At 47.6% G+C, this 21,050-nt stretch overlaps 7 protein-coding genes across 8 annotated transcripts; 4 read left to right on the forward strand and 3 right to left on the reverse strand.

The window, feature by feature from the left end:
• Positions 1 to 154: 154 nt before the first annotated feature.
• LOC9638966 (translation initiation factor IF-3) lies at positions 155 to 1,540 on the reverse strand. Its single transcript, XM_002977185.2, has 9 exons — positions 1,392 to 1,540; positions 1,220 to 1,340; positions 1,066 to 1,133; positions 919 to 1,017; positions 809 to 862; positions 690 to 758; positions 526 to 624; positions 294 to 467; positions 155 to 243 (listed from the first exon to the last, which is right to left on the reverse strand). The coding sequence occupies exons 1-8, from the start codon at positions 1,530 to 1,532 to the stop codon at positions 306 to 308; spliced, it is 813 nt and encodes a 270-aa protein (XP_002977231.1). The 5' UTR covers positions 1,533 to 1,540; the 3' UTR covers positions 155 to 243; positions 294 to 305.
• LOC9638967 (double-stranded RNA-binding protein 8) lies at positions 1,534 to 2,388 on the forward strand. Its single transcript, XM_024682146.1, has 3 exons — positions 1,534 to 1,814; positions 1,895 to 2,114; positions 2,182 to 2,388. Exons 1-3 carry the CDS (start codon positions 1,563 to 1,565, stop codon positions 2,289 to 2,291), a joined length of 582 nt encoding a protein of 193 aa, XP_024537914.1. The 5' UTR covers positions 1,534 to 1,562; the 3' UTR covers positions 2,292 to 2,388.
• Positions 2,316 to 4,402, reverse strand: LOC112348855 (5'-3' exoribonuclease 2-like). Its single transcript, XM_024682145.1, has one exon. The coding sequence runs from the start codon at positions 4,315 to 4,317 to the stop codon at positions 2,356 to 2,358; it is 1,962 nt and encodes a 653-aa protein (XP_024537913.1). The 5' UTR covers positions 4,318 to 4,402; the 3' UTR covers positions 2,316 to 2,355.
• Positions 4,403 to 6,685: 2,283 nt separating this feature from the next.
• LOC112348843 (structural maintenance of chromosomes protein 3-like) lies at positions 6,686 to 12,010 on the forward strand. Its single transcript, XM_024682085.1, has 28 exons — positions 6,686 to 6,761; positions 6,814 to 6,889; positions 6,968 to 7,006; positions 7,068 to 7,135; positions 7,194 to 7,265; positions 7,316 to 7,395; positions 7,441 to 7,519; positions 7,580 to 7,697; positions 7,752 to 7,927; positions 7,975 to 8,220; positions 8,286 to 8,407; positions 8,462 to 8,606; positions 8,654 to 8,826; positions 8,884 to 8,983; positions 9,030 to 9,166; positions 9,223 to 9,424; positions 9,471 to 9,558; positions 9,621 to 9,770; positions 9,835 to 9,986; positions 10,044 to 10,238; positions 10,296 to 10,476; positions 10,524 to 10,594; positions 10,651 to 10,802; positions 10,849 to 11,017; positions 11,071 to 11,220; positions 11,277 to 11,378; positions 11,428 to 11,602; positions 11,663 to 12,010. The coding sequence occupies exons 1-28, from the start codon at positions 6,747 to 6,749 to the stop codon at positions 11,851 to 11,853; spliced, it is 3,624 nt and encodes a 1,207-aa protein (XP_024537853.1). The 5' UTR covers positions 6,686 to 6,746; the 3' UTR covers positions 11,854 to 12,010.
• A 6-nt stretch (positions 12,011 to 12,016) lies between these two features.
• On the forward strand, positions 12,017 to 13,598 carry LOC112348842 (protease HtpX homolog). Of its 2 annotated transcripts, none has more exons than XM_024682084.1 (10): positions 12,017 to 12,069; positions 12,176 to 12,234; positions 12,284 to 12,379; positions 12,432 to 12,489; positions 12,549 to 12,616; positions 12,669 to 12,851; positions 12,904 to 13,000; positions 13,061 to 13,170; positions 13,229 to 13,362; positions 13,415 to 13,598. In XM_024682084.1, the coding sequence occupies exons 3-10, from the start codon at positions 12,284 to 12,286 to the stop codon at positions 13,524 to 13,526; spliced, it is 858 nt and encodes a 285-aa protein (XP_024537852.1). In that variant the 5' UTR covers positions 12,017 to 12,069; positions 12,176 to 12,234; the 3' UTR covers positions 13,527 to 13,598. The 2 variants fall into 2 exon arrangements, with proteins under 2 accessions (XP_024537852.1, XP_024537851.1); XM_024682083.1 differs by having other exon boundaries at positions 12,025 to 12,069; positions 12,138 to 12,234.
• Positions 13,506 to 15,174, reverse strand: LOC9638674 (oryzain gamma chain). The gene is made up of 8 exons (XM_024682082.1): positions 14,964 to 15,174; positions 14,793 to 14,914; positions 14,606 to 14,718; positions 14,467 to 14,540; positions 14,135 to 14,399; positions 13,933 to 14,064; positions 13,723 to 13,858; positions 13,506 to 13,663 (listed from the first exon to the last, which is right to left on the reverse strand). The coding sequence occupies exons 1-8, from the start codon at positions 15,146 to 15,148 to the stop codon at positions 13,614 to 13,616; spliced, it is 1,077 nt and encodes a 358-aa protein (XP_024537850.1). The 5' UTR covers positions 15,149 to 15,174; the 3' UTR covers positions 13,506 to 13,613.
• Positions 15,175 to 17,992: 2,818 nt separating this feature from the next.
• Positions 17,993 to 20,950, forward strand: LOC9638675 (pentatricopeptide repeat-containing protein At4g02750). Its single transcript, XM_024682043.1, has 2 exons — positions 17,993 to 19,462; positions 19,574 to 20,950. The coding sequence occupies exons 1-2, from the start codon at positions 17,993 to 17,995 to the stop codon at positions 20,948 to 20,950; spliced, it is 2,847 nt and encodes a 948-aa protein (XP_024537811.1).
• The last annotated feature ends 100 nt before the right edge of the window (positions 20,951 to 21,050 follow it).

Below are 21,050 nucleotides of genomic sequence, written 5' to 3' on the forward strand. Positions count from 1 at the left end.
AGTATCGCCCAAGTTCTTTTCCTCCTGTTCCTGTGCCTCCTGTTCTTCTTTTTTCCTTCGTTTTCCTAGAAAAGCTTTTGTGCCGATCGATCCACTTCTTCCTGTTGCTGGCTGGCTGTGCTCACCATCTTTATTGCCGAAGAACTTGTCCATATCAGTCCCCCAAGTCTCTGATGATTGCATTGAAAGTAAAACACCACACATCTCGATTCGAATGGAATGGCTCCCTCAAAACATTGATACCTGCAGTCAGTGTTACACCAAAGAAGTTGACTGTGAATATCAGGCCAGACCTCTTTGGTTAGTCACGACGCAGGCTTTTCAGGGCCTTTAGTAGAGGCCTTGGGAGTGGAGCCTTTTTGCTGCTGCTGCTGCTGCTTACTCGTCGAAGGCAGTGGTCTTAGAATCGCCCAAGCACGATGTCTTTCGGATTGCGGACCTTGTTCCAGCTTTGATACATCCTTAAGCTGCATATCGGAGTCTCAGAAAAGCCAAAACGAAATCAAGGATGAGGAAGTACTATACCAGTTCGATGAGTCGATCGATGAGCTTCAATGCTTTGGGATCTGACCTGACTGGACCTTCGTCGTCCTTGACTGGTTTATTCGGGAGCTTGACAACAAACTGGATAAAAGAGTAGCTTAGCAGCGTTTTTCCAACGTAGAAAAGAAAAAAAAAAAAGCTTGCACCTTCAAGCGATGACCTCGCTGGATAAGTTTCGATGCCATGTCTGCTTTCATCTCAAGGTCTCTCTCCTCCTGAAAAGCTCATAGATGAAACGAAGAACCATGGAACGTGGAAAACTCACGATCTTAGAAGTCACTTGAAGCTCTTTCAGGTCACTCAGCCTTCGAGACTCCAACTGCATTGCAAATAAGTTAGCAAGCCAAGAGAAATGGAAGGAAGATCGCTACGTACATTCGTCTTCTTGCGTTCTTTCTCCCTGACTTTTTCCTTGTACTTCTCCTTCTTGTAGTCCATAAGTTTGCAGACAACCGGTTCCTTGGATGGATCAACCTGTTCGTGAAAAATTCTGGTTTCATGGAAGATCAAACAATGCAGTACCTCGACCAAGTCTAGTCCCTGCTTCTCAGCAAGGCCGAGCGCTTCCTCTCTCGTTACTACTTTGTGACCTGAGAGAAAACCACAGAATCGTGAAAAAAGTTCTTTAGTTCTTCCAGGAAACCCGAAACACATAAACTAAAAAAAAATCGAATACCTTCTGAATCGACAAGGCGAATGAAGCGATCGGCGATGGCTCTGTTCATCCGGGGTCCCTTTGGAGCATTCGGCCGTGCGCGAGGATCGCCGATAATGTCATCGTCATCGTCTTTCTTCGTCTGCGCAAGGAAAAAATTCATTCTTGGGAGGAGAGGAGCGCGCTTGCTTACATTTCTAGCGTAGCTCCTGGAGAAGAGGAGATCGCCGCTCCATCGCCATTGCAAGTCCTGATCGCTCCTCTCAATCGCACCGGCCGCTCGCCGCGCCGTACAAGAAGAAGCGCGAAGAACAAGACGACGCCATAGCGCCATAGCTAGGGTTTAAGTTAGGGTTCTTCCAAAATGTACAAGAGCCAGCTCCAAGAATTCGCGCAGAAATCCGGCTGGACGGTGCCGCAGTACGATTCCATCAAGCAAGGCCTGCCCCATCTTCCGCGATTCCAAGCTTCGGTCGAGGTGAATGGCGTCAAGTACGAGTCCGAGGATGGATTTCCCAATCTCAAGGCCGCCGAGCACAGCGCCGCCAAGAAGGCGCTGGATTCGCTCACTGGCGGCGCCAATGGCGCTTCCACCGATGCCTCTGGCTCCTCCATGGTACGATCGCGTAGCTTGCATTCTCTTTCTCTTCTCATGGTTCTTTCTTTTCTTCGTGCTTGTTCTTGGGTGTTCTAAAGACCGGGCTTTGCAAGAATGTGCTCCAAGAGTACGCGCAAAGGAATGGCTTCTCTCTTCCAATCTACCAAATTGAGATCACTGGGCCGAGCCACAATTCAGTGTTTGCAGCGACTGTGGAGATCGGTGGAGTTTTGTACAAGGGTGGTACTGCCAAGAGCAAGAAAGAGGCCGAGGTGAAAGCCGCAAGAACAGCGATTCTTGCGATCAAAGAACTTGCAGGTAAGGAATGCTTCTCTTTTCTTGTATCTCTCATCTCATCTCTCTCATTCTTTTCGTTTTCTCTCAGAGGCCGCTCCTTCAGACGATTACGTTCCACCACAGTCTGGAAAAAAGCGAGTGAGAGCTGCCAAGAACAAGATCGAGAAAGAATCACCACGACGCAAACCACGGGTGTGAGAGATCTCGAGGCAGCAAAGCTGGTAACTCAAACCTCTATTTTGTGTCTTTGTATTTGTAGCGATTACCTCGATGAAGAACTGGAACTATTCGTGTTTAGAGCGAGCACAAGGTCTGATGAGAATCTATTCCTTCGCATTTCTTCCTCACTTAGCAGCTTCTGGAGCTCTTTTGTTGCCGCAGTGAGTCGGGCCTCATCCACAAACGGTAGCTTCACGACTCCTTTCCAGGCCTTCTTCGATCCGGTGTAGTCGACTTCGAAAGCTCCCGGGTAGAAATCAGCGATGAGAGAGGCTGGATCGAGCATTAGCTTCTGGTAGCAGGCCGGAAGAGCAGTGGAACTTTGCGGTGGTAGCACGGCCAGGAGCTGCTCCAGAGGCTTGAGTGGCTCACCGAGAGTGGGATGGAAAACAAAACCAGAGATTCTTTCGGAGAAGTCCGAGGCAAACGGTGCGTAGTAGTAAGGGTAGTACCATCGCCAGGAGCTCACGCCGTGGTAGTAGTAGCGGAGGATCCATGCAAGGCCTTCCAGGTACTTGAGCACCACCTTGGCACTCTCGCTCTCGGCCACCTCGAGCTTGAGGGAGTAGTACCTCGTCTTCCATCCTGGCGAGCCGAGATCACTCCTGTCCATCTTGAGCTGGAGGTTGAGTTCGCGATCTTGGTTCTTGGTAAGTTGCGTCCTCACTTTCAGTTTTAGCAGCTCCAAGGTTCTGTGCTGCTCGTCGAGCTCGTGATTTTCAGGACTGGATGGCTGAGGTTCTTCACTTTGCTCGAGTTCCAAGTCATCCAGTTCCAGAGCTACGTCTTCACCGTTTTCTAGATCCCAGAGCTCTTCCGGAACCTCTACGACGTAATCTTCTTGGTCTACTCGACTTGGAGCTCCAGCAAACTCTCGTCTTCTTCTGGTACGTCTCGGCCTTTTCCTCCTCTCTTTCTTCTTATACTTGTTCTTGAGGAAGCCTTCTTCGCTGGCAGCTATGGCGGAGAAGAAGTGTGCCACACTCGGTAAGTTCATTTCACCGTTTCTCGTGAGATAGTCACCCATTTGCGTGAACTCGGTTGTGTAGATGGTGATCATCGAGTCGATAGCTCCATCGTCAATCAGCAAAGTTGGAATGTGAGGGAGAAAATCGTTGCCGATCAAGCAGCACATAAACACAAAGTCGTCTATCACCCGCTCGTCATCGATCTCAAACGGTGGACACTCGGCCACTCTCATTCTCTGGACGAGGCATTCGCGTAGCAGCGAAAGATCGAGGAACTCAAATCCAGTAGCAACGTTTTCCTGCCGCTGGCTCGTCCACTCTCGAGATTCGCGCAAGATGGAGAAGTTCTGCTCGTGAGTGGCGAGTGTCAGGAGGATCAAATCAGCGTCGGCTCCAAAAACACAGTGGCTGGTCTCCGGATCATACTCTCCAGAGTGGTTTTTCCTCTTCCCGCGAATGAAGCTCATGATCTTGTGCTCTCCCTCTCCAGGAACGCTCGAGTCGGAGAGTATCACTTGGAGGCCCTTCCACGAAGCGCTGGTGGCGAGACGAAGATTTACGTACTCTCGCAGAGCGGCGGAGAGATCGGCCATGAACTTCGTCCCGGGAGTGATCACATTCGAGTCTTCCAATCCAGATCCTCTCCCGGGAGGCGGGAGAGCTCTCCCCTCGGCGGCAAATCGCCCACGAAGTTTTTCCTCGGCAGCGGTAGCATCGGCGGCCTCTCTAGCGGCCACAAATCTCCGCGCGCGCTGCTGGTTCATCTTTGCGCGCGGAGCCACGCCATCCACGGCCAAGAACAAGAGCTTCCTGGGACGAACAAGCTCCACCACAGCGTCTATGTAAGCTCCAATCCCCTGGAATACCTCGTCTTGCGTGGTGGGCAATGGGCGGCCATCGCTGCCGCTGGGATGAAAGCACGAATGGACGATGGAATTCATGTCCAAGTAGAGATTGTCGTGGCACTGCCCGGAGCTCGCCCCCACTGCCGCTGGAAACGCGCGACAAAGCCATCCAAAGAACAAAGGAATCCCCATAAACCCTAACTTTCAGTTAAATTCAAAATTGAAGGGCACAAAATAACCGGTATATTCTACGATCTATCTAAGAATCCATTTTATTTCTTCATTATTTGGTTTAGATTTTATATATACTCATTTCTGTTCCCATTGTACGCGTTGTTTCCTTTTCATTCACGGTTTTTTAGTAGTTTTAGGACTTTGGCTTGAATCTAGATTATAGCAATGTTGTACAGAAGATAAGATGGTATCATCTTGACAGCAATGTTGTGCAGAAGATAAGATGTTATCACCTTGACATATAGTAGTTTAAAATCTAAAATATATCTTTGGCCAAAGGGTAGCTGCAAATTCTGTAAAAGCTAAGAAAACATTCCGGTGGTCACTATGCAGGAGAAGTGACACCAGCAGATTGTACCACAAGCTCCACGTACTTGTCAAAGCAACTCTGCTCGTCCTCGATAAGCTTGCGACATTCTTTGTGGTTCTTGTCAATCAGCTTCGAAAACATAACCTTTGCGTTTAGGAGACGTGCATACTCTGTATCATTGTTGTACCAGATCTTTTTGGTCCAACCACAACCATTGCACAACGTTGCATACTTGGTGAGTATGTAGAATGGAACCGCCGGGATTTCCATTTCTGCTTCAGGCCCAAGCGAATTAAAAGAGAAAGACACAAGCATGCCACGAACATCTGGAAGGTGGCCCAAACAATCGCCCGCTTTTACAGCCTAGGGCAAGTGTTCCCGGATGTAGTTGAGTTTCATCTTCATTTCGGAGTGCAGCGCCTCAACCTAGGGTGCGCATCACGTCCACGAGGTGTCCCAGGTTCATCGAACGCATGCTCCCGAAGTCTTCCTTGCTGCGACCGGGTAATTGCCGACGAGTCAAAGGCAATTGAAGCGTACACTGCGGTATGTGAACTTAGGACGTCGCTTTTTTTTTCTGTGTCTCTGTACTGACTGCCTTTTTCTTCGCATCGAACAAGAAATCCTTGCCCGAATTTTTAAATATATATCTCGCGGACCAAGTTTCCAGGCCGATTTGCCAGACCTTGAGGCCATATTATCCTTGGCCCTTGAGATGCGATTCTAGAACTTGTCGCCTCCTAGCGCCATGTCGAAGTTGTCAATGTATCTGGAAGATCACGTAAGTTAAGTGTCTCGAACTAAGATCGCTGTCCATGGCGGCAATCTAAAAGAAAGGAACGCGAACAATTGCCTTGATCTCTTTCCATAACTCTTATCCAGAAGATCCTCGATAGGCTTGGAACATCGGCATGATTGCCCTCAATCAGCTTGAACAACACACCCTTTGCGTTTAGGAGACGTGCATACTCCCTTGTTGGTTCTCAGCGTTGTTTTGTCTCAACCAAGCAGAACGCCACCCATTCTTCATCTGTGCAAGGAGGAAAAAAAGAAAATTCATTAGTGTGCTTGCCACCTTCTTGAGAAGGTATTACAAGTCCTGAGACTGATCGGTCCTCCCAATCCATAGAAGAAGAAGTATGGATCTAGAACATGGTGACACTATAACACCAGCAATCGCACCGTAGCAACACATTCTATAGAACATTCTGACGTGTCCTCGGGGCGACGGTAGTCAATGTGCACAGATTCGCGTGTTAGCCACCGCATTAGCAGCTGGTAAACGCGTTAACCCCTCGCCATAGCTAAGGTTTAAGCGGTTCTTCACAATGTACAAGAACCAGCTTCAGGAATTCGCGCAGAAAGCTGGGTGGACAATGCCGCAGTACGACTTTTCCATGGAAGGCCTGCCGCATCTCCCTCGGTTCCAAGCTTCTGTCGAGGTGAATGGCATCAAATACGACTCGGAGGATGGTTTTCCAAACCTCAAGGCCTGGATGCGCTCAATGGGGCCGATGGCTCCCTGATACGATCGCTTGAATCTCACGGTTTTCGTCTTCCACAGGGCTTTGCAAGAGTGAGCTCCAAGAGCACGCGAGGAATGGCTTGTCCCTTCCAATCTATCAAATGGAGATCAAAGGGCCGAGTCACAAGCCAGAGTTTGAAGAGATCGGTGGTGTTTTCCTACAAGGGTGGTACTGCCAAGAACACGCTGGTACAAATCGTGCTTGAGCCGCCTGGAGAGCGAGAGCTAGACAAGAGAGAGAATAGACAATCAAGAGAGAGGCTATGGGAGATGTAACAACTAGAACTATTGGTGTTACAAGGTCTGATGAGAATCTTTGCATTTCTTCTTCACTTCTAAGCTGCTCTTCACTCGAAAGCACGATGTGACAATGGAACTTGTCCAATTTCGTGGCGATGGCCGGAGCTAGGAATGTGGCTTTCAAACTTGAAAGAGAAGCTATATTGCCATAGCCCTAACTTTAAAACATAATATTCGTGGTTTAGGGCTTTTCAATTAAAAGAGTGAAGGAGGGAAGGCTATGGCGCCTTAGGGTACCGGGGAGCGAGCGCGATGTACATCAAACAGGTATGATCGAGTCCTCGCGTGGCCGCTACTGGAAAATGCGCTCGATTTCCAGGTGATTATCGAAGGTTTCAAGAGCTACAAAGAACAGGTCGCGACTGAGCCTTTTAGTCCTAAGCACAACTGTGTTGGTACGCATTCTTCCTGTAGAAATCTCCGTTATTTTCCCCTCCTTTTCTTGCGGAGTGATCTGTTTATGTTATTTGCAGTTGGCGCCAATGGCTCTGGAAAAACAAATTTTTTCCACGGTGAGTGTTCTTCTTATGAGAAATTCTATTTTCATGCTTGTGTCTTCTTTCTTTCTTCCAGCAATTCGATTCGTTCTTAGCGACCTGTTTCACAACCTGCGAGCTGAAGACAGACAAGCACTTCTCCATGTAAGATCGCTTCCGGGTGTGTTGCTGGGCGGTCTTCTCATGTGTTTCATGTCTACAGGAAGGTGCCGGACATCAAGTGCTATCCGCATTTGTGGAGATCGTCTTTGACAACAGCGACAATCGCATACCGGTAAAGTACATTTTCTCCTGTTTGGGTGTTTCTTTAATTTGTCTTTCAAGGTCGACAAAGAAGAAGTTCGCCTCAGGAGGACAATCGGTATGAAGAAAGACGAGTATTTTCTGGACAAGAAGCATATCACGTAAGTACGAAGACGAAAGATTAATACCAGCTGACATTGATGCAGGAAGACTGAAGTGATGAACCTTCTGGAAAGTGCCGGATTTTCCAGATCAAATCCCTACTACGTTGTGCAGCAGGGCAAAGTGAGTTCCTTTTTTTTAGTTCTTGGCATGCCATTCTAACGGCGTTTAACTATGTCGCAGATTGCGTCCCTCACCCTCATGAAAGACAGTGAGCGTCTTGATCTTCTTAAAGAAATCGGTGGTACACGGGTGTATGAGGAGCGCAGGAAGGAGAGTCTCAAGATTATGCAGGACACCGGTGAGCTCCAAGTCGATGTCTGAGATTGTCTGTCTTACTTAATGTGTCGTACAGAGAATCGGAGGAAACAGATCATTGACGTTGTGCAGTATATTGAAGAGAGGCTCAAGGAGTTGGATGAAGAGAAGGAGGAGCTGAAGAAGTATCAGCAGCTAGATAAGCAGAGGAGGTCTCTAGAGTATACGATTTTTGAAAAGGAGCTTCTTGACGCGAGGCAAAAGCTGGAAGAGGTAACGAAATTTCCTTCTAAAATAGATAACTCATCATTTGAACACAGATTGAAGAAGCTCGCGCTAGAGTGTCCGAAAAGTCGTCGAACATGCACAATGCTGTTGTGGAGTCGCACGAACGTTTGAAAGGAATTGAGAAGGAGCTCAAAACTTTGGCTAAAGGACAGCAAGGTTTGCTCAAGGAGAAGGAATCCGCTGAGAAGCAGAAAACTGAAGCTATGAAGGCTTTAGCCAAGTTTGAGCTGGACGTTCGAGATGTAGAAGACCGAATCAAGTCTGAAGCAAGAACAAAGGTGTTGTATACTTCTATTCCCACCAACGGCAAATTTAAGTCGCTTTACTTGAATTTTATGTTCAGGAAGAGGTAACAAAGGAGCTCCAATCGCTTGAAAAGGAGATTAAAAAAACGGAGAATGAGTTTGAGCAAGTGAAGCCCGTGTATGATCGACAAGTAGCAGAAGAAGACGAAATTACCAAAGGGTAACGCATGATAATTGTTTTCTTTTGATCTTCATAATTTTGCCTGTTTCTCAGAATTATAGAGCGCGAGAAACGGCTGAGCGTTCTTTATCAGAAGCAGGGTCGAGCTACGCAGTTTGGAAGCAAACGAGAACGAGACAAATGGCTCCAGAAAGAAGCTTCAGACTTGGAGAAGGTGGTGGAAACGACTTCTGCACAGGTTTGCTATTCATTTCTTTGTTCTTACCTCGTTTGCTCCCGCTTTAGATTGTAAAACTGGAGGAGGAAATACGTCACATGAACGAGGAGCTCGAAGCGCACACGAAGAGTATCCAAGATCGGTCTCGGGAATTAGCTGACGAAGAAGCTCTTGTGGGGAAATGCATGGATGACATTGCTGCCCTGAAGGTCCAACGAGATGAGCACCAGGAAACTAGAAAGTGAATAATCACTAATGCTGATACCAGCGCGACTAATCACATGATTCTTTGTGCCAGAAAACTTTGGAAGACAGAGAGTATCCTCAGCAATGAAGTTGATAAGCTGAAGTTTGACATTGTCAAGGCTGAGAAGGCTTTAGATCATTCTGCTCCTGGGGTAAGCAAGACAATTCTAGTTTGTCATATCAGTTTTTGTTTTTCAGGACATTCGTCGAGGATTGAACTCCGTGAGACGAATCTGTAGAGATCATAATATTTCAGGCGTGCATGGTCCACTTTTTGAGCTTCTTGACTGCGATGACAAGTTTTTTACGGCTGTCGAAGTGACTGCCGGAAACAGGCGAGTGAAATTTTTTCCTTGTTACCATTCTCATCTGAATATCAACTTGGTTGCAGTTTGTACCATGTCGTTGTTGATACTGATGATATCTCTACGAGGATAATTCGTTATCTGAGTGCTGAAAAGGGTGGACGGGTCACGTTTATTCCACTAAATCGTGTGCGAGCTCCTAGAGTAACTTACCCGACGAGTTCCGATGTCGTTCCTCTCCTCAAGAAGTTGAGGTTTGACCCGAAATTTAGTGAAGCATTCGGACAGGTGTGGTCTGTAGTTGTTTTATCTCTACATCACATTTGCTTTTCAGGTATTTGGAAGGACTATAATTTGCCGTGACCTCGATGTCGCCACAAATTTTGCTCGTTCGGCCGATCTAGATTGCATTACTATGGAAGGTAAGCACGTTGTTGTTGTTGTTGTTGTTGCGTGATACAGTTTAACCATCGTAAATTTCCAGGCGACCAAGTCAGTAAAAAGGGTGGTATGACCGGTGGTTTCTATGACCACAGACGGTCTAAGCTCAAGTACATGACAATCGTGAAAGAGAATGCAAGAGCCATTCACTTGAAAGAGCAGGAGCTGGAAAAAGTTCGGAACTCTTTCCAAGATATCCTTTTCTAAACTCTTTTTACGCATTTAGACTTGGTTCTTTTTTCTTAACTGGTGCACACATATAGATCAGAAGATCAACCAAGTGGTTACAGAACTGCAGAAACTGGAACCAACGCGCGCGCACCATAAATCGTTGGCCGAGCAGCTAAAGAGTGATATCTCTAATTTGAAAAAGCAGGAGACCTCTCTAGTTCACGCCATTGAAAAGAAGGTGCTTGGCATTTTTAGTTTAAGTTCTGCATCATGCTAAATGAATACATGGTTGCAGAAAAAGTCACTTGCAGTTGCTCATCAGCATATCGAGCAAGTTCGATCAAGCATTTTGACGAAACGGACAGAAATGGGTACAGATCTCATTGACCAGCTTACACCAGACGAGAAGACGGAACTTTCTCGTTTGAACCCGGAGATCTCGGAATTAAAAGATATGCTAGTGCGGTATAGAGCTGCTAGAATGGAGGTAATGTACTTTTTCGTCATTCATGTTTGTGCGTTGATATAACCGATGGGACCTACAGACGGAAACCGTATGAGCGAGCTCGAGACTTTACTTTCTACAAATCTTGTAAGGAGGCAGCAGGAGTTGGAGGCTCAGTTTTCAGCAATAGATCCAGATTCGATGCTCGCCGATTTGGAACAAAAGAAGCAAGCATCGGTAGATGCAAGCACCGCAGTAGAAGAAGCTACTCGTAATCTCAAAGGTAAAAGTCTATGTCTTTATCATGTCCTGCATTACATTCTTTTACAGTAATTACGGATAATATTGAGAAGCATGCCAAACAAGTCAGGGATCTCAAAAATGCGAAAGATGAGCTAAAGGTTCTGCCTCTTGTTCATAACTGGATCTGGATCTGAATCTTGACCTTTATGATCAGGCTTTGGAGGACAATTACGAGCGGACTCTTCAAGACGAGGCAAAGGACCTTGAGCAGTTGCTGAATCGCAAAAACCTTCTTCAAGTTAAGCGCGAGGACTTGACGAAAAAGATCCGAGACTTGGGCTCCTTACCGTCTGATGCTTTTGAGAAGTAATGAATCATGGAGCAATGCCGTTTACTAACAGCTCCTTGGCAGGTACCAGCGCAAAAGTTTGAAGGAGCTACATAAGATGTTTCACAAATGCAACGAGGAGCTGAAAAAGTTTAGCCACGTCAACAAGAAAGCTTTGGATCAGTATGTTAATTTCACCGAGCAAAGGGAGGAACTACATAAACGCCAGGCTGAGCTTGACAATGGCGACGAGGTACTCAACCGTTTCAATCAAAGACATAGTCATGCAACCTCCGCCTTATGCAGAAAATTCGTGAGCTCATTTCGGTTCTGGACCAACGTAAGGACGAGGCTATCGAACGGACTTTCAAAGGGGTGGCGAAGAATTTCAGGGAGGCATTTGCGGAGCTTGTCCAAGGTGGGCATGGCTCTCTTGTGATGATGAAGAAGAGAAAGGTGAGTACGTAGTGTTGTTATATCCGCGCTTGACAGTGTATTATTGTTCTTGACAGGCTGACGAGGCTGAGGACGAGGACGCAGATAATGATGAAGACGGAAACCGGGAAGCAGGAAGCGAGGGAAGGGTGGAGAAGTACGTCGGTGTCAAAGTGAAGGTACGTGTGCTTTTGTTTGTGGCTTTGCGTGTAACGTGTCTCCGTGCAGGTTTCCTTCACCGGACAAGGGGAGACGCAATCGATGAAACAGCTTTCCGGTGGCCAGAAGACTGTTGTGGCGCTAGCACTCATCTTTGCTATACAGCGCTGTGATCCTGGACCTTTTTATCTGTTTGACGAAATCGACGCAGCTCTGGATCCACAGTACCGAACTGCCGTTGGAAGTAAGTTTTGAGTTTTGTTTCTTGGCTAGCCGGACCAACTATTCTTTCATTTCATTCCAGACATGATCAAGCGTCAGGCCGATACTGCGAATACTCAATTTATCACGACGACTTTCCGGTCCGAGCTTGTCAAGGTTGCGGACAGGATCTATGGTGTGACGCACAAGAACAGAGTGAGCCGAGTGGACGTTATCAGCAAAGACGACGCTCTGCAGTTTATCGAGCAGGATCAAACCCACCACAACGAGTGACTTTTCGGGACTTGAGAAAGAGTTTGGTCCCTCTCTTTCTTTCCTTTCCTCTCTTACTCACGTATACGCTTTGTGCAGCAAGCTGACTGACACTTAACAGCGCTTCGTTTTTGTAAATTTTCACAAGCTCTACTAAATACGATCTTTGGATGTTTTTTGTCAGTTGTACACCCTTTCTTCTTGGCAAACTCCGAGCCAGAAAGTTTCTCGACTGAGGTATCAGATTGATTGAGTCGCATTATTCCATAAACTAGTGCGTCTAATGGACTCGTTTGTGAAAAAAGAGCCGATTTTTCTGTCCACATGAGTCTGTTCCTTCCAGGTTTCCAGTACAAGGCGCCCTCTTCGTTGCACTCCCAGTTTCATCGCTCCAATGTCAAGGTAAAAGACAAAGCTTTCATTGCGAGGGACTTAAATGTTTTCCGCACAGATGTGTATCAATTCGATCGGAGTGCTCAGGCCTCGAGCTGCTCAGCCAATTCCAAATCTTTTAGCGGATGATTTCAGGCATCCTCTGGACCAGCAGGTGCTCAATTTCTGCAAGTCATTGTCTCTAGCCAGTGAATTTTTTTATGCAGAACACGGCAATCTTGCGGGTCATTCCAGGACTTCCTGAGATTGGAAAGCTTATTCTAGGTGGACTTTAACGCTTGTCGATTTGATTTTTTATTAAGAGTTGTTATTCTGTCAAGCAGGGCCTGTGGCAGAGCAAGTGATGCTCTTAGAGAACATAGCTAGTTCTGTCAAAGTTAACGACAAACAGGTACCAATCCTTCTGAAGTTCTTTTAATTTTTTCTAATGACTTCTGTTCCAGCTGCCTCATCTTCATGACTTAATCACAGAGGCTTCTACCATACTCGGGTTGGAATCGCCTCCAGATTTGTATGTTCGGCAGAATCCCGTTCCAAATGCCTACACTTTGGCCATCGCCGGAAAAAAGCCATTCATTGTGTTGCATACAAGCATCATAGAGCTTCTCAAGCCAGCTGAACTTCAGGTCAGTAGTTTTTCGTTTTGCTTGTGTACGTCTCTCAAGTGTTAAACTACAGGCAGTGATTGCTCACGAACTTGGTCACCTGAAATGCGATCATGGCATATGGCTAACGTTTGCAAACATTCTTGCAATGGGAGCCTACTCCCTGCCCGGTAAGTATCTAAAACTTTTTCCAGTCCAAAGTTTACAGTTTCGATTGACGATTCAAGCAGGATTGGGAACTGTTATTGCTCGCAATCTCGAAGAGCAGATATTTAGATGGGTGAGAGCTGCCGAACTAACTTGTGATCGAGCAGCTCTTCTCGTGGTTCGTGATCCCGACGTAAGTAGTCAAAACTCTCTTCATTTCTCCGTGCTGATGGTTGTCTGAGAACTTTCAGGTGGTGATCTCTTTGCTAATGAAACTCTCAGGTGGATGCCCATCACTTGCAAACCAGCTAAACGTCCAAGAGTTTCTGAAACAAGCTCGTTCGTATGACGAGGCTTCCGCCAGTCCTCTAGGATGGTATCTCAGGCGAGTGATATATCCTTTTGCCTATCGCTCTCTCACACTTTTTTCTCAACAGGAACGCTCAAACGAGGCAGCTCTCGCATCCATTGCCAGTCTTGAGAGCTCGGGAGATCGATCAATGGGGTCGAAGCACCCAATACAAAGCATTGGTGGCTCGTAAGTTCTAGCAAATTCTTACACAATTTCCAGGACACAGAGCTGTACATACAATAGAATGAATAGAATAAATAAGCGAACTATATCCATAGCGGTTCTTAGTTGAAGTCTTCTGGCACAACAGGATACGATGCGCAAGTAGCAATGCCTGAAAGCAAGAGAAACTTTTCACTAGGAAAAAGAGTGACGATGAATGTGAGCACGTACCACACATGTTCTTGCCCATTTCCATGTAAAAGTATCCATCCAGCCCAAAGGACTCGCCCCACGAGTTTTTGATGATCCAGTATGGAACTGGTGCGTCTCTGTTGTATCCAACTGCGAGGACAGCATGGTTCACAGTCTGCGAATTTTTTCGATCAGGTGTTTAGTCTCTCACACAAAGAAGGAGAAAAGAAAGTAAAGGAAAGAACTTACGTCTGGACCGGTGCCACAAACGTTGCTCGTGTAAACACCCGACTTGTAGAAGCGGAAGTCTTTCAGGACCTCGTATGCAATGCTAACGGGCCTGTTGAACGCGACCGCATGGATAAGCTCGTCCTCCGCGCCCTGTTCTCGCGAAAGAAAAAGAAACCATTCGTTAGCAACGAAGCATCGTTGTTGCCTGTGGAAATCGTACCTCGGTGATGTTCACCACGTCGTAAACCTTGGCGCCAATCGAATTCTGGTTGTACGTGCATTTGCCATCGTGTCCGGTGTAGGGGTAAGAGTCCTCGGTGTCCAATCCACCGTTGTACCTGATGTACTCGAAGGCTTGCGATGGAAGTCCTCCGTTGCAGCCAAAGTTGTTATATCCTCCAGCGCAATCCACTAGCTGCTGCTCGGACAGAACAACCATTTTCCCTGTGGCTTGAGCGTGAGCAGACTCTAGAGCACCGGTTGTGCTTCACGAACAAGGACGAGAACCTGTGAGATCCAAAAACTCCAGCTTGTGAATAGAAACTACACTACCTGAAAGTCCAGCATGATCCGCAGTGTTGCTGGTTTTTGACAGGACTAACGATCTTATCATCACGCCAGTCTTTCTGTGAAGAATCATAGCTTAGATAGAGGATGAAGAACAAGATAAACACTTGGTTTTTCTTGCTACCTTCGATGGCGGAGTAAGGAACGCTCGGACAGAGTTCGTAGTGGTCGCGGAACAGTTTTGCGAGCTGAAAAGGTTGTGCTTTTTAAATTCCTCCCATGACATGTCGGCAAACTCTGCAAATCCACAAGAGTCCAAGCCAAGAATGAGTACAAACAGCGCTCGAATCTTTTTCCTTTTCCTGACTTACGGTTCACAGCAAGCGTGTAAGGCAGTTCCTTCCGGTTGGTCTCTTCAATCAGCTCCAAATTGCGAGAAAACGTAACAAATCGTTCCCGGAGCTCCACAAGCGATCCATACACCCTCTTGTGCCTGCGCTCTTGATAAATACCGCACAGATCGAGCAAAGAATAGCCCATACCTGGTAGCGAATTCGTGGAATCGAGCGACCTTGTGACCCTCTCCGAGCAGCTCCGTGAATCGCGCAGGAGAGATCCCGTCGATTACCATGGAGATGGCGCTGCTATCGTCGAGGAATCGCGCCGTGGAGAGAGAAATCGCCGCCATGGCCAGAGCCATTGCCAGCGCCATCGCTAGCTGAGCCATAGCAAAGAGTCAAAAATATCGGCTACTCGCCCTAGCGCACTGAATCTATATAGAGATTCCATCCCACGTCCCCGGAGATTCCGGAATAATTCCTGGCGCCAAAATATCTGCTTTTAGGGTTCTAGCGTGGCCGATGCAATCTAGATTAGATTTTTGTTGTTCTTCAAAACTTCTGGAATCAAGCTATGGGACTCAGGTGTAGGTTTTTTTTTTGTTTTGAGAGAGTTCTTCAATGACAAGATGGATTTGATTTCTCATTCAACAATTTAACAGTTGATCACTCGAACGTTGGTCTGATTAAAAGCCTACCGGCGCAAAGCTGGAGGTCGGATAGTCGCCATAGCAACGCCACGGGGAAGTTTGTGGCGAAGTTCTGGATATTGAGATCTATCACAAGAAAAACACCAGCTTGAATGGATTGCCCAACGTAAGTAAAGCACTGATAGATTACCGCCATAAAGGATCAGCTTTAGAATGCTGATGGTTATTCTCCCGGATTTGCTACCTGGGTTCTTAATGCTGGTGAATTATCGCAGAGTGGAGCCACTGTCTCCTACCTGGATCATATTGAACTTGGACGAATGACTCGAGGAATGGAAGAGCATGGGAAGAAGTAAGCTTCTCTTACTCTATATATTCATCCTTCGAATCTAAGCCGCATTGATACAGGTTCTTCCTGTTCTTGTTGTCTATTATGGCTTTGAAGAAGCGATGGTTGTCAAATGTGAAGAAAACCGAGAGAAGGTTAGAAATAAAAACACGTCCAGGATTTCTAGCTACGAAAAAAAACAAAAGGATTACCTCTTGTTTCTTTTCTGCTACTCGAATCTTAATAACAGATATTCTAAGAATATCTAGTATATCCATCGTCTTGTGCTTGAAACAAATCCGCCACCCAGAATCCAGCGAAAATGTAATGGAAAAAGCTCTCGAGTTTTACAAGGAGCTACTTCTTACTCGTGTTGATGGATTTGCTAATGCCCGTGATGTGCTACCAGTTAATCTTCATACCGCTAACGTTTGATGTAAGAACCATTGTTTCTCGGGGTTCTTGTTCGGCCTCCCAATCCCGAAAGTATTGAACCAATAGTATCGCTATGAGCTCACATGAGAATCGCTTTTGTTCCGTCACAGGCCATCAACACGAAATCTAAGGTATATCTGTGCCCCATAATTTTTTTCTACCTTTTTGCAAAATCTCATTTAAGGATACCTGTTTCCTTGGGCTAGGGTATGGATGACTTTATCAACCTTTCGGAGAAGAAGCAAAGGCGGCACTGGGATGGTATGATCACGAATGGCAAGGTGAATGGTAGAATTACAGGTGCTCTGGATCATCCCATCTGGTCCCAGCTGCCTTTGGAACTCCAGCTCCACATTCTAAACTTTTTGCCACTGCCGGCACTTTGCCGTGGAAAGAGCGTCTGCAAGGCTTGGAAGTCCGCAATCCAGGGCTTGGGATATAGCAAAGCTCACCGGTTTTCCAATGGGCAGTGGTATATCATGAAGGGTGATAACAGTGTTGGTCTCTGTGATGGAAATTCAAGTCCTCTTTCATGGAAGATGATCCGGTTACCTTTCGAGATACACACAGACAGTATCTGTATGTCTTCTGCCGGGCTTGTTCTTGCATACTTTCCTTTTTACAGGCCACAAAATATAATGGTTTGCAACCCCTTAGATTTAAGTTCCCTGGTGAAGCTGCCTCCACCACCTGGTTCTGAGCCAACCATAGTTTTCGTGGCTATCCAATCTTCAGTTGGTAGTGACAACAGGCCTTGGTTTTGCGTGGTTTGTGTTGGGGGAATCAAGACAACGCATGTAGGTGCACGCCATCTAGTTCTACAAGTTTATGATTCCAGAGTTCACAAATGGGTCTCGTCTTGTCGAGTATTCACAAACGGGAATGAGATTGCCCAGACTTCCTTTCGTGACGCCAACGATTGCATGCTTCTACGGGAGGGCAAGCTCTACTTTATCACGATCGCAAAGAACAACACCAGATCGCTCAAGTGCGTCAACGTGTGGGATTCAGATGGCAAGGTGGCGACTTTGGCAACCTGGACGAGTCTTCCCATGGGCTTGCATCAAGAAACATACGACCCCCCATGCCTGTACAATAACACCTCACTTGTTTACTGTGCTGGTAAGCTTCTTCTTTTCTTTTCTCTCTATTTATGCATGGTTTTTTAAACTGGGTTTCAGGAAAGCTGGTGCTCGCAAACTTTATACTGGATGCAAAGACCCTTGGTTTTGTCTATCTGGACGAAGCATCCAGAGAATGGCGACCCTTAGCAACAATGCCAAGAGAGATTATGCCGGCAGAGCTTAGATATCTTAGGTTGCAAGCAAGAAATATGCATCAGTGGAGTTTGGTAGTAGCGGGAGGTGGGGCAGAGATCACCTTGTTTCTAAGTCACTTCAAGGGATTGTGTTGGGGTTGCATTTACAATGACGAGACCGGTATCTGGCAATCTGTCTTTGGCCAAAAGGTTGAGATGTTGTATCCTTTTAAGCCATCATTAGTGTCCATTTAGATAAAGTGGTTATTGTGACTTGATTTGTGTTGGCTTATAATTTGATTTATATTTCAAGCTCCTTGATCTCTAAGTCTCCTCTTGGTGATCAAATAGCACAGAATAATAATTCAAGTTGTTCTTACTGAGAATTTGCAAAATGCTCTTTGAAGATGAATTAACTTCATCTTTAATTTTATAAAATTAGCAAATAAAGCAAGACGTCGCTTTACCACCCTATATAGAGATTCCATCCCGTGTCCCCGGAGATTCCAAAAGAACTCTTGCCGCCAACTGATGCTTTGTTTTTAGGGTTCTAGCGTGGCCGATGCAATCTGAGACCGCGCTCGCGAATCGAGTGAGGAATTGCGGCGATCTCGAGCACGCAAAGAAGATTCACGCGGTGATTCTCGGTAGCGACCACAGGCACAGCAGATATCTCTCGAATTTGCTCGTGGAAGCCTATGGAAAGTGCGGAAGCTTGGACGATGCCACGGCGGTGTTCGATGCGATCGACGCGCCCAATTCTTACTCGTGGAATCTGCTGCTCCGCGCCTACACCCACAATCGTGAGCTCCGCAGGGCGGAAGAGATCTTTGCGAGGATCCCGGAAAGAGATCGCGATGGCGTGGCGTGGACGACGATCATCTCGGCGTATGCCCGCGCTGGACAGATCCACGACGCGCGGAGGCTGCTGGAGAGGATGCCTCGCCTGGAGAAGAAGTTGGCGCTCACGACGATGATCACGGCGTATGCCCAGCGCGGGCATTTGCAGGAATCGCAAGCTATGTTCGATCAAATCGCCGACAAGGACACCGCGTGCTGGAATGCCTTGCTCACTGCGTATGCAAGCAATGGAGAAACGAATCGTGCAAAGGAGATCTTCGATCAGATGGGCGATCGAGACAGGATCTCCTGGACCGCGCTTCTCACAGCATTTGCCAAGAATGGGCAAATTCAAGAAGCGTGGAAACTCTTTGATGTTATGCCCAAAGAGCTCAAGGCATCCAGCGCCTATAACACGATGATGAGCGCTTGCATTGCGTCAGACAACATCTCTGAAGCTCGAGCTCTCTTTGATCAGATGGACATCCGGGACACCGTATCGTGGAATCTCCTAATCACTGGCTACGCAAGGCTTGGAAGTGTGGATATGGCACGAGCAATCTTTGATGCCATGCCAGAGAGAGATGTTGTATCATGGAATTCCATTCTTACGGCAAATGCCCAGAAAGGGCATGCCAAGGAATCGCAACGAATCTTTGATGAGATGCCTTGCCACGACATGGTATCGTGGAATGCCCTTATCGCTGCCTATGCGATGGAGGGTAGTTTAGGTCGAGCTAAGTTTGTGTTCGATCAAGCTCCAGCTAGAGATAGTGTGACATGGAAATCTCTTCTAACAGCATACGCCCATAATGGGCATATTGAGGATGCTGAGATTTTGATCCAGAAAATGCCCTTGCAGTGCTTGAGCGCGTGCACGGCCATGATCATGGGGTACGGACAGAATGCCCTGGTGATTCCAGCACGGAATCTCTTCAATGACATGCCCTGCTGGGACATTCTGACCTTGAATTGCCTGCTCAATGCCTACGTCCAGAATGGCCACCTTCTGGACGCACGAGGTTTGCTGGAAGAGATGCCCGAGCACGACGCTGCATCGTGGAACGTCCTTCTCGCCGCTAGCAAAGATTCGCGTGAAGCAAAGAGGATCTTTGATCGAATCCTGTATAGAGACATCGTTTCATACAACGCAATCATCTCTGGATACGCACAGAGCGGAAATCTGGACAAGGCGAGCGCGCTCTTCGATCGAATGCCGGAGAGGGACGTGATCTCCTGGAACACGATGGTCACCGCGTATACCCAAAACAATGATCTACCTCGAGCGATCGAGCTGTTCCAGGAGATGCCCGAGAAGGATGTGATCACCTGGAACACGATGCTGGGCGCCTATGCTCAAAACGGGGATCTAGAGAAGGCGAGGAGCGTTTTTTATGAGATGCCACAGCAGGCACTGTCGTCCTGGAACGCGATGCTCGCAGCCTACATCCAATCCGGGCACACCGACGAGGCCAAGCGATTCTTCGCCGAGATGCCGCAGAGGAACATCCTGTCCTGGAACACGATCCTGGGAGCTTGCTCGAGAGCCGAGGAAGGAAAAGCCCTCTTCGATACGATGCCTGCCAGGGACATCGTCTCGTGGAACTCGATGATCTGGGCATACTCCCAAGGTGGCGATGTCGCCAGCGCCAAGACCCTCTTCGATTCCATGCCAATCCGGCAAACTTCGTCGTGGAACGCAGTGATCGGAGCTTACGCCAGCGCCAACGATCTCATCCCCGCGAGAGAGCTCTTCGATGAGATGCCGCAGCGAGATCTAGTGTCGTGGAACACGATAATCTCTGCGTATGCTCGCGAAGGAATCAGCGATGCCGTGACCCTCTTCGATCAAATGCCCGAGAGAGACGCTGGATCGTGGATTGCTGTGGTGGCCGGCTGCATTGGAGCTGGATTAACCCAGAGAGCCAAGGATTTCTTCCAAATCTGCCCAGACAAGGAGGCCATTGCGTCGCTCATGATCGCGATGCTTGCCGAGAAGGGCGATCTGGAAGCCGCGAGGAGCGCGTTTGATCGCCTCCACAATCCCAAGCTCGTGGAGTGCAACGCGATCATCACGGCCTACGCGCAGCAAGGATATCCGAGAGAAGCGCGCGAGCTCTTCAACGCAATGACGTGGCGGGATGCTGTGACGTGGAATGCCATGGTGGCAGCATATTCCCAGAACGGAGACCTAGATGCGGCTCTCTTCCTCGCGGCGACCATGCCGGAGCAAACTCTGGTGTCGATCAACGCGATAATCACCGCGCTCGCCTCCACTGGCCACTGGATCGAGGCGTTCCATCGATTCCGGCAGATGCTGATCCAGGGCTTCGATCCCGACGGAATCACATTCGTCACGATCCTTACGGCGAGCGGCGGCTGCGCGGTCGATTGCTCCAAGAGCTTCGTCGCCATGGCAGTGGATTTCAGCGTGGAGCCCGGGATCAAGCACTACAGCTGCCTGATCGACGCGCTGTGTAGATCCGGTCAGGAAGAAGCCGCCCAGCAGGTGCTGCGATTGATGCCAATCGTGCCGGATGCTGTGACTTGGACGAGCTTGCTGACAGCGTGTGGAATACATGGCTCGCCCGGAAGAACCCTAATCGCGAAGAACGCCACACGTGGCAAGGGGGCCTCCCCTTATGTGTTACTTTCAAATATTCTAGCTAGTAGTTTTTAGGCATTTTTTGTAATAAACAATGCTAACCAGTTCGCATCCCATTCAATTAGCTAGATTTTGTTTATACTAGCCATTAAGTTATTATATCTTTGCTTGACGC

Source organism: Selaginella moellendorffii, unplaced genomic scaffold (genome assembly GCF_000143415.4).
Source record: "Selaginella moellendorffii unplaced genomic scaffold, v1.0 SELMOscaffold_33, whole genome shotgun sequence".
In the NCBI taxonomy this organism is placed as follows: Eukaryota; Viridiplantae; Streptophyta; class Lycopodiopsida; order Selaginellales; family Selaginellaceae; genus Selaginella; species Selaginella moellendorffii.